This window comes from Eptatretus burgeri, chromosome 14, assembly GCF_056783735.1.
Source record: "Eptatretus burgeri isolate ZD-2024b chromosome 14, Ebu_testis_v1, whole genome shotgun sequence".
Classification (NCBI taxonomy): Eukaryota; Metazoa; Chordata; class Myxini; order Myxiniformes; family Myxinidae; genus Eptatretus; species Eptatretus burgeri.
Genome location: NC_140974.1, coordinates 74,158,479 through 74,174,285, shown reverse-complemented (window position 1 = coordinate 74,174,285; position 15,807 = coordinate 74,158,479). Strand labels below are relative to the sequence as shown.

The 15,807-nt window shown below is 46.0% G+C and overlaps 1 protein-coding gene across 7 annotated transcripts in view; it reads right to left on the bottom strand.

The window, feature by feature from the left end:
- The window catches only part of LOC147013632 (homeotic protein female sterile-like), a 174,560-nt gene that overhangs the window by 109,357 nt on the left and 49,396 nt on the right, over positions 1–15,807 (bottom strand). For all 7 annotated transcript variants that reach the window (XR_015051393.1, XR_015051392.1, XM_085855621.1 and 4 more), the window contains 7 exons: positions 10,880–11,005; positions 10,069–10,197; positions 9,729–9,944; positions 9,360–9,553; positions 7,540–7,868; positions 7,338–7,448; positions 4,478–4,591 (listed from right to left, as the gene is read on the bottom strand). Coding sequence is in view for 5 of the 7 variants with exons in the window: in XM_085855621.1 (XP_085711747.1) it covers positions 4,478–4,591; positions 7,338–7,448; positions 7,540–7,868; positions 9,360–9,553; positions 9,729–9,944; positions 10,069–10,197; positions 10,880–11,005 (1,219 nt within the window). In the remaining 2 variants the exon portion in view is untranslated. The remainder of the gene's footprint in view (positions 1–4,477; positions 4,592–7,337; positions 7,449–7,539; positions 7,869–9,359; positions 9,554–9,728; positions 9,945–10,068; positions 10,198–10,879; positions 11,006–15,807) is intronic.

The following is a 15,807-nucleotide window of genomic DNA, read 5'->3' as shown; positions in this document are numbered from 1 at the left end:
CTTTTTTTTTACCTTTGCAGAACTAGTCCCGAAGAGATTTGCCTTGTTGAATTTTGCCTCTCCATATTTAATTTTCAAAACAAAGAAATAAAAATAGTAATTAAAAATAAAAGAGTCAAATTAGTCAATTTCTCAAAAAGGACAATTTCTCAAAAAGGAATGCTAACATGACTTGGTGGTGGCACCTTTCAGCCAATCCAATCAATGGCATGGCATGTGTGTTACCCACATTGTTGTTCCTTTTGATGCAAAGCCCACGTGGGGTGATATATTAGTTTTTACTGAAATGAATGTACAAGTAAAATAAATAAACATAAAGAAGAAGCATCATCCATTAATGCAAAAGTTTTCTCGAAACTATCAAAACATTTCTGAAATAGTTTGCTTTAAAAGCTCAATGCTTCGTTTATTTAATTTCATTACCTCCGCCAACTAAGGTGGACAAAGGTTATGTTTTCACCCCTGTCTGTTTGCTTGTCTGTGAGCAGGATATCCAGAAGGTTGTGGATGGATTTGGACAAAATTTGGTGGACAGGTTGGGTGTGTGACAAAGACTAATCAATTCACTTTTGGTGAAGATCCAGATCTGCATACAGATATGAGATTTTTTTTTTCAATTTTAAATTATTCTTCACCATTGAGAGATGGGACCAAAAACGATGTACAGTATAGCATGATATGTCAAAAAGTTATGGACAGATTCTGACAAAACCAGGTGGATGAGTTGGTGGATGAGTCAGATGACAAGAACAAGCAAATTAGATTTTGGAAGTCCGAATGCAGATCTGGCCTATCAGTGGGACAGAAAACGTAAACTGTTCAGCCTGGTGGACGTATGTGCCGTTCTAGTTACATCTTGCACTCATTATTTGTTTTATTATCATTAATAAATGAATAAATTATGTGAAAATATATACAGTAGCAGTCACAAGTTTGGACACACCTACTCATTCAAGGGTTTTTCTTCATTTTTTAGTATTTTCTAGATTGTAGAATAATAGTGAAGACATGAAAACTATGAAATAACACATATGGAATTGTGTAGCAACCAAATAAGTGTAAAACAAATGAAAATGTATTTTGTTTTACATTCTTCAAAGTAGTCTTCTTTGCCTTGATGACAGCTTTGCACACTCTTGGCATCCTCTCAACCAGCTTCATGAGGTAATCACCTGGAATGCTTTTTCAACAGTGTTGAAGGAGTTCCCACATATGCTGAGCACTTGTTGGCTCTGCCTTTCCTTTACTCGGCAGTCCAACTCATCCCAAACCATCTCAATTGGGTTTAGGTCGGGTGATTGTGGAGGCCAGGTCATCTGATACAGCACTCCATCACTCTCCTTCTTGGTCAAATAGCCCTGACACAGCCTGAAGGTGTGTTTTGGGTCATTGTCCTGTTGAAAAACAAATGATGGTCCCACTAAGTGCAAACCAGATGGGATGGCGTATCGCTGCAGAATGCTGTGGTAGCCATGCTGGTTAAGTGTGCCTTGAATTCTAAATAAATTGCCAACAGTGTCACCAACAAAGCACCCCCAAACCATCACACCTCTTCCCCCATGCTGCATGGTGTGAACCACACATGCAGAGATCATCCGTTCACCTTCTCTACGTCTCACAAAGACACGGCGGTTGGAACCAAAAATCTCAAATTTGGACTCATCAGACCAAAGGACAGATTTCCACCAGTCTAATGTCCATTGCTCGTGTTTCTTGGCCCAAGCAAGTCTCTTCTTATTATTGGTCTCCTTCAGTAGTGGTTTCTTTGCAGCAATTCGGCCATGAAGGCGTGATTCATGCAGTCTCCTCTGAACAGTTGATGTTGAGATGTGTCTGTTACTTGAACTCTGTGAAGCATTGACTTGGGCTGCAATCTGAGGTGCAGTTAATTGGTGATTTCTGAGGCTGGTAACTCTAATAAACTTATCCTCTGCAGTAGAGGTAACTCTGGGTCTTCCTTTCCTGTAGCAGTCCTCATGACAGCCAGTTTCATCATCGCGCTTGATGGTTTTTGCGACTGCACTTGAAGAAACTTTCAAAGTTCCTGAAATTTTTGGATTGACTGACATTCATGTCTTAAAGGCATGATGGGCTGTCGTTTCTCTTTGCTGAGTTGAGTTGTTCTTGCCATAATATGGACTACTGCAGTGCAGACAAAATAATGGCCCTTTACCAAATAGGGCTATTTACTGTATACCAACCCTACCTCGTCACAACACAACTGATTAGCTCAAACGCATTAAGAAGGAAAGAAATTCCACAAATTAACTTTTTACAAGGCACACTTGTTAATGGAAAAGCATTCCAGGTGGCAACCTCATGAAGCTGGTTGAGAGAATGCCAAGAGTGTGCAAAGCTGTCATTAAGGCAAAGAGTGGCTACTTTGAAGAATCTAAAATAGAAAATATATATTTTGATTTGTTTAACACCTTTTTTGGTCACGACATCATTCCACATTTGTGTTATTTCATGGTTTTGATATCTTCACTATTATTCTACAATGTAGAAAATAGTTAAAATAAAGAAAAACCCATGAATGAGTCGGTGTGTCCAAACTTTTGACTGGTACTGTATATTTGTAAAAAACCATGTTCCTGAGTGAAAATGTTAATGTAATCAATGTATTTTATCAATTCTACTGAGGATGAGTGATGCGAGGTCGAGGCCGTTTACTCCTAGATACGTGAAACACCCTGCAACCCATCCATCGGGACCATACTCTGTGCAGAGTGTTGTTGCTGCCTAAGCAGTCTCCTTGGCTATTGGACACAATCCTGGACGGGTCGCCACTTCGACACAGGATACCAGCAAGCTGGCACTCATTTTACCTCGGAAGGATGACATCCTCGGAAGGATGACAGACAGGGTCAACGCCACCCAGATATGAATTCAACAGCTGAGCGGGACTTGAACTCGGGATCCTTGGATCCCAAGCCAACCAACCCAAACCATTAAGCCAACACTAGGCCTGAAACCCGTGCCTGCAGTGTTTTCAAAGCGTCGGCTGCATTCTCCATTCAATCATCATGTAACATCATGTAATCTTGTGGTATCATATGGTAATGCTACCGACTTCGTTAAATCCACACTATCACAGAAAAAAAAAAACTCACTCAATTAAACCACAATGTTCAAGATGTACAGCCCCATTTACACCTCAGTAAAAACAGTAATAACTAGAAGGGCACTCGGTGGAGCACCTGATCCATGAGATCATATCGGACCCAATACAGTTTTGAAATATCATGCCATACAGCACTATATTGTTTTTGGCCCTATCAATGGTAAAGAATCACTTTAAAAATTAAAGTTTCGTCCACCAAGTTTCGTCCGAATCCATCCACAACCTTTTGAGATATTGTGCTATGTATCATTTTATCTCTATCTCTCAATGGTGAAGAATCACTGAAAAATTTATCGGATATGCAGAATCCAAATAGTTCGTCCTCGTCACACACCCAACCTGCCCACCTAATTTCATCTGGATCGTGCACAACTTTTTGAGATATCCTGCACACAGACAGACAGAGAGGGGTGAAAACATATCCTTCCACCTTCGGTGGTGGAGGTCATAAAAAGTCAACCCCAAAAAAGTGACACTGCACTTGAGCATGTCAGTACGCTTGCAAATATGTGTTGTTTTAACAAATGACGACCAAACAAAAACGTATGTCGGTACAATGGATGGCAGTTTTAGAGAGAATGAATGAAAACATTGGAGTAACTGCTGACTTTCAACAAACAAAGCAAGCAATAATATAAAACCTTATTAAGCAAAATAATTATTATTGATCGGTTTGAAAAGTGCACAAAAAAAAATCAAATCATTATTGCACAAGAAAATGCGATTACTCGAGCAAGATTACAAACAGAGTGTGTTTTCCGTCTCGCAACGGAGACTACAAAACCAGTCGAAGAGCAAGAGTATCGACGGGAGGATAGGTTTGACTGCACGGTATCATGTGGTGGAGAGAGGTGGAATTAATGACAGCAATCAAAAGTTGACCTTCCTGCTTTCACTCAATTATCCACCGTGAATGTGGACTCCGATTTAAAATTAAAATAAGAGTTAAAAAAAAAAAAAGAGCGTTGTAGGACCAAAACGAATAGAACAGAGGGCCAAGTAAAAGTGTGCAGTGACATTTAAGAGTTTGGGGTGCGAACTTCACATGGCAGGGACTGCTGTTCTGCATGAACAAGCACAGTACACCATTATCTGTTCATCATCAAATGTCCTGCAACTGAAAATTTATAACAAAGCAGACTGATAGTCTCCTCATATGATTGCCAAGCATGTGGTGTATGTGCAAACTCCAAAAGAGTCAGCTTTATGCAGAAAACAACAAAATTCGTGGAGGGTGTGAACATAAAAAAAATGAAAACACAAACTATCATTGCAAGGTGATGGGTGTGGTAAGTGTAGTGCAACTTCAAAGGAAAAGCAAAGCAAGAGAAGCAAGTAAGGAAGAGCTCAGACCAGAATCCGAATCAGACTCTGAGGAGCTGGAACCACTTTCGCTTGAACCTGAGCCAGAGGAGGAGCTAGATGAACCACTAAGTCGAACTCCAGTCTCCTCAACATCTCTCCGCTCTGGTGGGACAATGGTGAGAAGAAAATAAAGAATAAGCTCGAGGCATGATACAGCACATTAAAAAAGGTTGCATTGAATAGTCAAGACCAAGCACAGCTGTTAACACGATTAAGGAAAAAAAAAAAAAAAAAAAAAAAAAAAAAAAAACTCTACTGTTCTTCTTCTTTTGGCTGCTCCCGTTAGGGGTCGCCACAGCGGATCATCCGTTATGATCCGCATAATGATTTGGCACAGGTTTTACGCCGGATGCCCTTCCTGACGCAACCCTGGTCGCCTCTTTCGACACAGGGATATGGTACACCTATTCTAACCGAGGCATACATCGGGCCCAGTACACTGGTACTCACTTCGCCGACCTCGGAAGGATGACAGGCTGAGTCAACCTCCTGGTGTGTATTAATTCTAACGGCCAACGGGGCTTGAACTCAGGACCTTTTGGATCCCAAGCGGCTACCCTAACCACTACGCCAACACCAGGCTTATGATTAAGAAAAAAAAAACGATCACATGTATATCAGGCTTGAGGTAGAGAAAGGAAAAGAATAGAAAGAGAGATCAATGTCGGGAAATTTACATAAAGACATAGAGATGAATTAGGCAGGGCGGGGTGGGATCGGCCAGCAGGGCGGGACAGACAGGGCGGGACAGACAGGGCGGGACAGACAGGGCGGGAGAGACAGGGCGGGAGAGACAGGGCGGGAGAGACAGGGCGGGAGAGACAGGGCGGGAGAGACAGGGCGGGACAGACAGGGCGGGACAGACAGGGCGGGACAGACAGGGCGGGACAGACAGGGCGGGACAGACAGGGCGGGACAGACAGGGCGGGACAGACAGGGCGGGACAGACAGGGCGGGACAGACAGGGCGGGAGAGACAGGGCGGGAGAGACAGGGCGGGAGAGACAGGGCGGGAGAGACAGGGCGGGAGAGACAGGGCGGGAGAGACAGGGCGGGAGAGACAGGGCGGGAGAGACAGGGCGGGAGAGACAGGGCGGGAGAGACAGGGCGGGAGAGACAGGGCGGGAGAGACAGGGCGGGAGAGACAGGGCGGGAGAGACAGGGCGGGAGAGACAGGGCGGGAGAGACAGGGCGGGAGAGACAGGGCGGGAGAGACAGGGCGGGAGAGACAGGGCGGGAGAGACAGGGCGGGAGAGACAGGGCGGGAGAGACAGGGCGGGAGAGACAGGGCGGGAGAGACAGGGCGGGAGAGACGAGATAGGATAGGATAGGATAGGATAGGATAGGATAGGATAGGATAGGATAGGATAGGATAGGATAGGATAGGATAGGATAGGATAGGATAGGATAGGATAGGATAGGATAGGATAGGATAGGATAGGATAGGGGTCGATGAGACGGGGTCGATGAGACGGGGTCGATGAGACGGGGTCGATGAGACGGGGTCGATGAGACGGGGTCGATGAGACGGGGTCGATGAGACGGGGTCGATGAGACGGGGTCGATGAGACGGGGTCGATGAGACGGGGTCGATGAGACGGGGTCGATGAGACGGGGTCGATGAGACGGGGTCGATGAGACGGGGTCGATGAGACGGGGTCGATGAGACGGGGTCGATGAGACGGGGTCGATGAGACGGGGTCGATGAGACGGGGTCGATGAGACGGGGTCGATGAGACGGGGTCGATGAGACGGGGTCGATGAGACGGGGTCGATGAGACGGGGTCGATGAGACGGGGTCGATGAGACGGGGTCGATGAGACGGGGTCGATGAGACGGGGTCGATGAGACGGGGTCGATGAGACGGGGTCGATGAGACGGGGTCGATGAGACGGGGTAGATGAGACGGGGTAGATGAGACGGGGTAGATGAGACGGGGTAGATGAGACGGGGTAGATGAGACGGGGTAGATAAGAGGGGGTAGATAAGAGAGGGTAGATAAGAGAGGGTAGATAAGAGAGGGTAGATAAAATAGGGTAGATAAAATAGGGTAGATAAAATAGGGTAGATAAAATAGGGTAGATAAGATAGGGTAGATAAGATAGGGTAGATAAGATAGGGTAGATAAGATAGGGTAGATAAGATAGGGTAGATAAGATAGGGTAGATAAGATAGGGTAGATAAGATAGGGTAGATAAGATAGGGTAGATAAGATAGGGTAGATAAGATAGGGTAGATAAGATAGGGTAGATAAGATAGGGTAGATAAGATGGGGTAGATAAGATGGGGTAGATAAGATGGGATAGATAAGATGGGATAGATAAGATAGGGTAGATAAGATAGGGTAGATAAGATAGGGTAGATAAGATAGGGTAGATAAGATAGGGTAGATAAGATAGGGTAGATAAGATAGGGTAGATAAGATAGGGTAGATAAGATAGGGTAGATAAGAGAGGGTAGATAAGATAGGGGAGATAAGATAGGGTAGATAAGATAGGGTAGATAAGAGAGGGTAGATAAGAGAGGGTAGATAAGAGAGGGTAGATAAAATAGGGTAGATAAGATAGGGTAGATAAGATAGGGGAGATAAGATAGGGGAGATAAGATAGGGGAGATAAGATAGGGGAGATAAGATAGGGGAGATAAGATAGGGGAGATAAGATAGGGGAGATAAGATAGGGGAGATAAGATAGGGGAGATAAGATAGGGGAGATAAGATAGGGGAGATAAGATAGGGGAGATAAGATAGGGTAGATAAGATAGGATAGATAAGATGGGATAGGATGGATAAGATGGGATAGGATAGATGAGAGAGATAAGACAGAGAGATAAGATAGTTTGATAAGCACCTCTTTTGCTTTTCTTGGTTGTATACAGCTGCCCGCTGCCGTCAAACAACTTTCGCTCATTATCCTTCTTGCAATCCTGCCCGTCGTCTTTTGTTTTTGATTGCTTTTTGCCTGGTAGGAGAAAGGTGTAGTTGAGCACAAACTGCAATAAGAAAAATATCCACCACTACGGCACAATGGACAGTGTCGGAGCAAAACTTGCCAAGATGCTTCGATGATTTTTTTCGAAGGCAAGAGGCGACGTATCTCTCAAGCTCACGTAACGTGGAAGGCTTCAGAGTCTCAAAGTCGATTTCAATTTCGTCTGGATTTGACTCACTAAGGGATGGCTCACGAGACTGTATAATGTTCACAACACAGCCCAACTTGTCACCAGGCAACCGGTTGATGTCCAGGCTTAGCTGTCGTTTCTCATCGTATGTCATTGGCCGTGCATCCTCTGTACCATCCAGCAGCGTCGTGGGAACGTTTGGAATCGCATTCAAGCCCAAAACTCCAATCGTAGAGTCCGACTCCTCTTTCTTTAGTGGCCTGATTTCCCAATGACAATCACAAAAACAGCAACACAAAAATTATCATCCACAATGGCAATTAAACAATGTACAGAGATGCATTGCAATGACAGGCAGTAACATTATTGGGTCCAGAAGCCATGGAACAGAAGCAAGACAATGAAAAGCATAAGAAGGAAGCAAATAAAGGAAGTGAGACACCAGAGGGAAAACACAAGGAGAGACTTCAGTAGAATCCCAGAGGAGAAGGCAGGTTTAAGAAAGATCAGCATAGATCATAAGATGTTGCACATGCTGTGCAAGACCAGAAGGGAAAGGAAAATATGAAAATAAGGCTTGGCAAGCTATCTTCAAAGATCCATTTCACTTTGCTAATTAAACAGGATATTTCAAAAGCCAAGGTCAGGAAAGTTAGATATCTCATGAAATGATCTTGAGGAATACCTAAAAACACCAACTCTGATACAGAGATAAAACAAGATCTTGCATAAATCAGTGGTTTATTGAAAACCAGGAATGCTATATGATGTTTGCACTAATTCATGAAGCAGCCAGAGTTGTAAGAAAAGTTCTTAAGTCATAATCAGGTCCTACTGGGGTTCCATATCTGGGGTTCCATTGGGGGGAACCCATACTGGGGTTCCATTGCCACTATGGAATGTTTGATTGTCTGTGCAGACATATTTGAGCAACATGGAAAAAGCCAGCCTTGTGTTGCAGGTGGTGGAGAGCGTTTACATTTCCAAAGCGCAAGACGCAAGCCAGATATTGCTCAGTTCAGATCAACCCGTCTCAAACACTGAAAGATAACTTTTTTTTGTAGTTATTGCAGGACATCTCACCAAGTATGAGAACGGCTTTGCGGATATATCCATACAGAAAGGACTCCCAGGTCTGAAGTCTCATATGTGTCGATCTGGCAAGGACTGCAGGTGTACCAGGTGCTGTTGTGTTCAGGCTACAATACTACCTTGGTAACTTCCAGTTGAGCCTTTCCATTGCACATCTTGGACTTAAGTGGGGTGTTCAAAACCTTCTTGGAACAGGATAATCAATGGAACCTAAGAGCAATGCTATTTGCTCATTATAAACGTACATGTATGCTTGTTACATGCCATTACTTCCATTCCTGACCATTTGTGGTTTCAGGATAAAATCCAGAGGTTGGCGACATCATACAACCATGGATGTTACCAACATTGAGCATAAAGATGTCACCAACTTTTTATGCAAAGACGACAACGTATGGTAAGTGTGCAGAGCGAAGTTGCACCCTTTTCTTGTCCAGTCAACAAATAGGCAGCTAACTTAAAAAGTGTGGATGCAATTCCCTTGAAGGTGACCCCAAGTATGGAACACTGGTTGAATTGCAGCAGACTGAAAAAAAAACGTGTTGCCCAGATCATGGCATTGATTATCGAGAATTGCCACATTAAGATCGCAAAAATATCCAGCGTCTGTAATTTCCCAAGGTAGCAGAACCTCATACAATGACCAACAACATTCACACCTGTTGTTGCTATTTTGTTTCCCCATCTTCTTGGCTTGAAGTACTTTATTCTTCAGCACTTTCTCTTCATCCTCCCATTTCCTCGCCTTCTCCAACACTTTGTCTTTCCTCTTCTCCTTGCGCTCTTTCTTTTTCTTGGGTTTAGATATGGGAGCTTGTGAAAGGGATGCCAGCTGCTCATGGAGAGCCTTGAGCTGTAGGGAAAGAAATAAGCAAAGTCAATCCATTGAAACCGATAAATAGTCATCTCTCGTACACAACAGCCAGCTTTGGTTTGCAGCATCTTCACTGGCAAAAAATAGTGCAACACGAATGCTTTAAAAAAAGGGGCTGTCCAAGATATTTTTTTTTTTTAAAACATCAGCACACCTGCTCTTGCAATTCTGCAAGCCGGTTGGCGCGTTCCTTTTCGGAGTCATCCGAGCTCTCTGTGTCAGAGGAACTCTCACGACTGCTTTCACTTGATGTAAGGTGAACTTCCGGTAGAGGTGGAGGGGGTGTAGTTGGTAGCTGGGGAGTCACAGGAGGCTGAACAGGAGGCGGGGTTTCCTCAGGCACCTTAGCAAACCGCATTTCAAATACGTCCTGAGAAAAAGAAAGACAAGATGCACGTTACATTAAGGAAAGGAAAGGTTCGGGTTAAGGGAGAAGGGAGTGTCGATTCAATGACAATCGAAAGCACTTCCACAATGCTCGTGACCATCTTTACCTGCAGCTTCCGTGCCATGGCGACAACCTCGTGGTCTGGTGGGTTGTATTTGTAGCAGTTGGAAAACATGAGCCGCATGTCATCAGCAAACTCATGTAGGTTTGTATACTCCCTTCGTTCGAGCTTTTCCTGTGACGGCAGAGTTACCCATCATTATCTATTCATGCTCAACTTTCCGAACTGAGCTTTAATCGCCATACATAATCTATTATGGAATTCTGATCAGAAAAAGGAATGCATGCAGTGGGTTTGGCAAGAAAGATGACAAGGACACCAAAAGGTATGTAAATTATTGATATAAACTGAATGGTTTGATGAATCTGAAATGGATTAGCAGCTCATGTATGTACTCGACGAGTTAGAGAGGGGGGATTGCTGGAAGGATGGCCGAGACCTCGAGTTATGCACACGCTTGTAAGCTGCCTAGCCTGGGTTACAATCTCGGCCCAGATATAAACTACCGTCCCGGTGTTTTACAAGCAGGGCGATTCATCAATGTGTGTGTGTCGTCCCGCGGATGGACGTAAAACTAGATGTCCCGTCTGCCGGCATTATTTGGTGGACATCGAAGACCTCCACGGTGTCCTTTGCGAAGAGTAGGCGAGCTATTGCCGGCACCATGGCCAAATCCCAAATTCCTGCCCGAACTACTGCCGGGAAGGCAACGGAAACTCTGTGAAGAGTATGGTACATCAGATAGAGACAGAGAGCGAGAGAGTAAGATCAGAAGCAGAACAAACAGATACGTAATAGTTCAAATTAAACTGCGGTTGGAAACACCAATCAATTTAAAGATGCTGCATATTGTCACCTTGATTGTGGTTAGGTCCATCGGAATCTTGATTATGTCGTGGTAGTCATGCAAACCGAGAGCAAATGCATCAACAGCTTTGTAGAAAGGCCACGCATAGGCTGCATGCTTCTTGGTGAAGATCTCCTGTGTACGGCATGAATGGAAACCACAGGGAAGTTAGGCAAATGGAATGGAATAGGGGCTAATACTGAGGGAACTTGGAAACATTTTAACCTTTCATTAAAAAAGCACATAAGGGTCAAGGGGAGGGGTTGCTGTGGTCACAAGGTGATAGGGTAAGAAAGTGGTTAAATGCCCTGAATACAATTTTCAGACATGCGAATGAGGGTCAGGTCAGGGTCAGGTATGGGAGCATGTGCCAGAACAGCGCGTCGCTGCGTCCACTTTCCGCCGGTACTCCAGGGGCCTCCATCTTGCCTTCCCCCAGGCAGATCCCAGGCCCATCCCCATCTCCTTGAGATGCTGGTCAACCTGCTGCAACCACGAGGCACGTGGTCGGCCCACTGGCCTCCTCCACTCACGAGACTCCCTCGCTGAGAGAATCTGGTGAGCAGGATCAGCGTCAGGAAAACGAGCCACATGTCCATACAGCCGCAACTGACGCTCACGGACCATGCAGGTAACAAATCTCATCCGAGTCTCTCTCAGCAACCGCTCGTTGGACACAAAATCAGACCAGCGATAGCAAAGGATTCTCCGAAGAGGCCTGGTACCAAAGGAATTAAGTCTCCGTTTCAGATCCTTTGTCAGAGTCCAAGTCTCGCATCCATAGAGCAAGACTGGAAGCACCAAGAACCTGAAGACTCGGACTTTGTCCTCCCGCACAGGTACCGGCAGCGCCACACCCATGATCCAGTGAATCCATGACTCCCCAGGCCTGTCTATTGACCTCTGACGTCTATTGACCCAGACGTCAATTGACCTCTGACTCAGCCAGCAGAGACATGAATATCACTGCCAAGGTAAGTGAATCTCTCCACGACCTCAACATCCTCACCAAAAACAGACACAGACAGGACAGCAGCATCCAAGATGTCATTGAAAGCCTGGATCTTAGTTTTGACCCAAGAAACCCGTAATCCCAGCAGCTCCGACTCCTCATTCAGCACCTCGAGGGCCCCCAAAAGGATATCGAAAGTCTCCGCAAAGATGACTGCATCATCTGCGAAATCAAGGTCCGAGATCTTGACATTCCCAAACGATGCACCGCAGCTTGATCTTTCCGACATCCCGAAAATCCAGTCCATACAAGTGCTGAAAATTGTGGGGGCCAGTACACACCCCTGACAAACTCCAGTAACAACTGTAAATAAGTCAGAGATGGTACCACCACACTTCACAGCACTCTCAGTACCAGAGTAGAGTTCAGACATCAGATCGATCAGTTTTGGTGGCACCCCACGAAGACCAAGAATCCTCCAGAGGACATCCCGATTCACTGAATCAAACGCTTTACAGAGATCAACATAGGCTGCAAGCAGCCCCTACCGAAACTCTCGTCTGCGTTCGGTGAGGACACGAAGAGCAAGGATACGGTCAATCGTTGACCTCTTTGGTGTAAAGCCTGACTGCTCTGGACGCTGGTGCTCAAGCAGATGGTGGCGAACCCTATCAATAATTATCCGAGCAAAGACCTTGCCCGGCAATGGGAGCAGCGTCACCTAGGTAGTTGATGCAGTTTTGGCGCTCACCCTTCCCTTTCTAAAGAGTAACAACAAGGCCCCACTTCCAATCAGTTGGGATGATGCCTGTGTTCCAGGCAGAGCACAAAACTGCATGCAACGACACGAGTGCAGTATTTCTACCAGCCTTGAGAAGTTCAGCAAGGATGCCACAGATCCCTGGAGCTTTACGCTGTTTCAACTGGTTCACCGCAGCCCGTGTTTCCACAAGCGAAGGTGGACCACAGTTGATTGGAGAGTCAGCAATAGGGATAGTAACACCCTTGACGTCCAACTCGACAGCTAAGGGATCAACTTGGTACAACCACTCAAAGTAACCGGCCCAGCGGGCCTTCACTTCAGACTCCTCTGTCAAGAGCCTACCACTCTGCTCTAACTGCAGTGCTCCGAGGGATGGGCTTGGATGAATGCAATGCACGAATTCCCCTGTAAGCGGGATGAGAATCACCTGTCCACAGGTGATGCTCTACCCCCTCACAGATTTCTCGCACATAGGCCTCCTTGTCCACCCTCAGTGCACGTACAGTTTTACGCCTCAGCTCCCTGAACAGCTCAGCTCTGCCATTCAGCCTGGCCCTGCGACTCTGGTCAATGGTATCCAGTGTCCCTTGAGAGACAAAATTCTTCTTTGCCCTGTGGTGAGTTCCAAGACATCCACCGACAACATCAAGGACGGTGGTCTTGAAGGACTCCACAACTCTTCAGGACCCCCCAAAGCACCCAGACACCCCAAATGTCCACTCAGCCTGTTCACAAACTCCTCAGCTACTCTCTCATCCTTGAGCTTGCCAACATCCAGCCGAGGCTGGGATGGTACCATTCTCCAGGATTTAAGGTGCAGCTTTACAGTTGCGACAACAAGCCGGTGGTCAGTATTGAGGAATTGAGCACTCCGGTAGACCCTGCAGTTCTGGATCATCCTCCAGCGACCGTCAACGAGGACATGGTCAATCTCCTTTGCCACACTGCCAGCGTTGGAATACAAAGTCCAGCGATGAGCTTGTGGGCGCTGAAACCATGAACCAGCCACCCTAAGTACATGACTTCTTGCAAAGTCAAGGAACTTAGTGCTATTCTGTTTCGTAGTTCCTGACCCATGGGGACCAACACATGTCTCATGGCCATCCCTATCAGTTCCAGTCGATGCATTGAAATCCCCCAAGACGAGAAGTGTATCTCATCTGGGGCACTGATCAACCACAGACTCGAGTGTGGCGTAGAATGTGTCCTTCACGGTGAGGTCACTCACCTCAGTCGGAGCATAAACAGAGACCAGGGAAATGACACCTAATGAGTGACGAATCCTTAGTCTCATAATACGCTCGTTGACCGGTGTTACCTCAATTATCATTGGGGTCAGCTTATTGGACACAGCAACAGCAACTCCTTGAGTATGGTAACCATCAGAGCGACCAGACCAATAGTAGGTGTAACCACCCACCATTATCTCGCCGCAATCCGGTCTCCGAACCTCAGAGAGTGCTGCAATACCGATGTCCAAACGCTTGAGCTCAGATGATAACAGAGACAGGTGATCATCCTCTCTTAGGGATAGGACATTCCAGGCACCCACCCGAAGGGACCGCCTCAGGTTAACCCAAGGAGACCGCCGTCTGGTGGACCACACCTCAGCACCACTCCGACACATTCTCCCGCAATCTGACCCAGGGATGTAACTCCGTGGTTTCCCTCCTTTTATCAAAGATTGGGGGTCCCGGAGGCTTTGCCCCAATCCCGTCATCCGGTGAGCTGCCCTGCGAAGGGAAGCTGCACAGGAAGTACTCCCACGGAGTGGGTTTTCAGGTTTTTTGCGTTTTGCGTAATGAAGGGTTTTACGGTGGCCGGAGTGCAAATCCTGCCACCAACCTCCTAATAAAAAAGTAACCCAACTGCAGGAGGACGTCCGCAGACACAGTTGGGCACGAGATATGAATGGCCGTTGGCTCACAAGGAGCTCCTCCACCCTTTGACAGGTTTTGTTTTTAATCCTGCTGGGTGTCCATATCGAAACACCCTCCTCACCAGAAAACCTGGTGGGGGAGACGGTTTAGTCGCCGACAACCCGACCATAGAACAGGTTAGTACAGGTTTACATGGTACCTGAAGCAGGTCACAGATCTAACCTGACCTGACAAGTGAATGCGAATGAGGCTTCACAAAAAGTGGCAAATAAATAATTATATGGACATACACATACCAATACATAAAATAATTAAATATGAATTACAGCTTCGGATAATATTTAAAACTAGCAGGGTTATCTGGCATTGCCGGGTGGGTGGGGTGTACTGAGAAGTGGGAGAAGCAGGAGAGCCGGCAGGGCTGAGAATGGGGCAGGTGGATTGGGGGCAGGAGAGCCAGAACACCAATTGGTAAAGGGGTCTTCAGGGTCTTGGGGTCTTAAGTGTCTTTGAGGTCTTAAGGTTCTTACAGGTCATTGGGGTGTTAAGGGTATTGAGGTCTTAAAGGGTCATTGGGGTCTTCAAACTCTTGAGGGTTTTTGGGGTCTTAAGGGTGTTCAAGGTCTTCTGGCTCTAGAGGGTCTTGGGGGTTTTAAGGGTCTTCAAAAGACTTCAGGGTCCTTGGAGTCTCAGCAGTCTTCAAGAGTCTTTGGGATCTTAACCATCTTTGGAGTGCAAAAGGGTCTTTGGGGTATTCAATGTTTTAAAGTGTCTGAATTGTGTTCGGGGAGTTCAATGGTCCTTAGAGTTAATGGTCTTCGGGGTCTTATCTCCCAAGCATGCAGAAAGTCTTCTCTCAAGCATATATTCTAATCTCTCAAACATGTAAAAAAGAAACAAAGGTCTTATGGTTCTTTGGGGTCTTTAAAGGCTGAGGTTGTGGATGAAAATACACGGACAACCCCCGGGTTGGACTTGGTCTGTGTGCCAAATTTGGTGGCTGTCGGTCAGCGGTCCTTGCAAAAATAAATAAATAAATCCTCCAGCACACGACATTGCCGGGGCAGCAATGGCACCGTGCAGCACGTGGAGATGGAAAAGAGAGGGGGGGGTGATCAAAAATAATCTTTAGAGCAAAATCACTTGGTCACTGTTCTGTCCAAATATCAGTTTCCGAGCTGAAAAACTTCGGTGTTTCTAGTTAGGTACTTCTGAGGTGAATGTGTACAAATGATACTTACTCACCATGCAGCATATGGAGATAGATTTGGAGTGAGCGCGGTGTGCAGAAATTGATTGATTCAGCGATCAATTGTGTAATTAAAATAAATAAGTCGTAAAA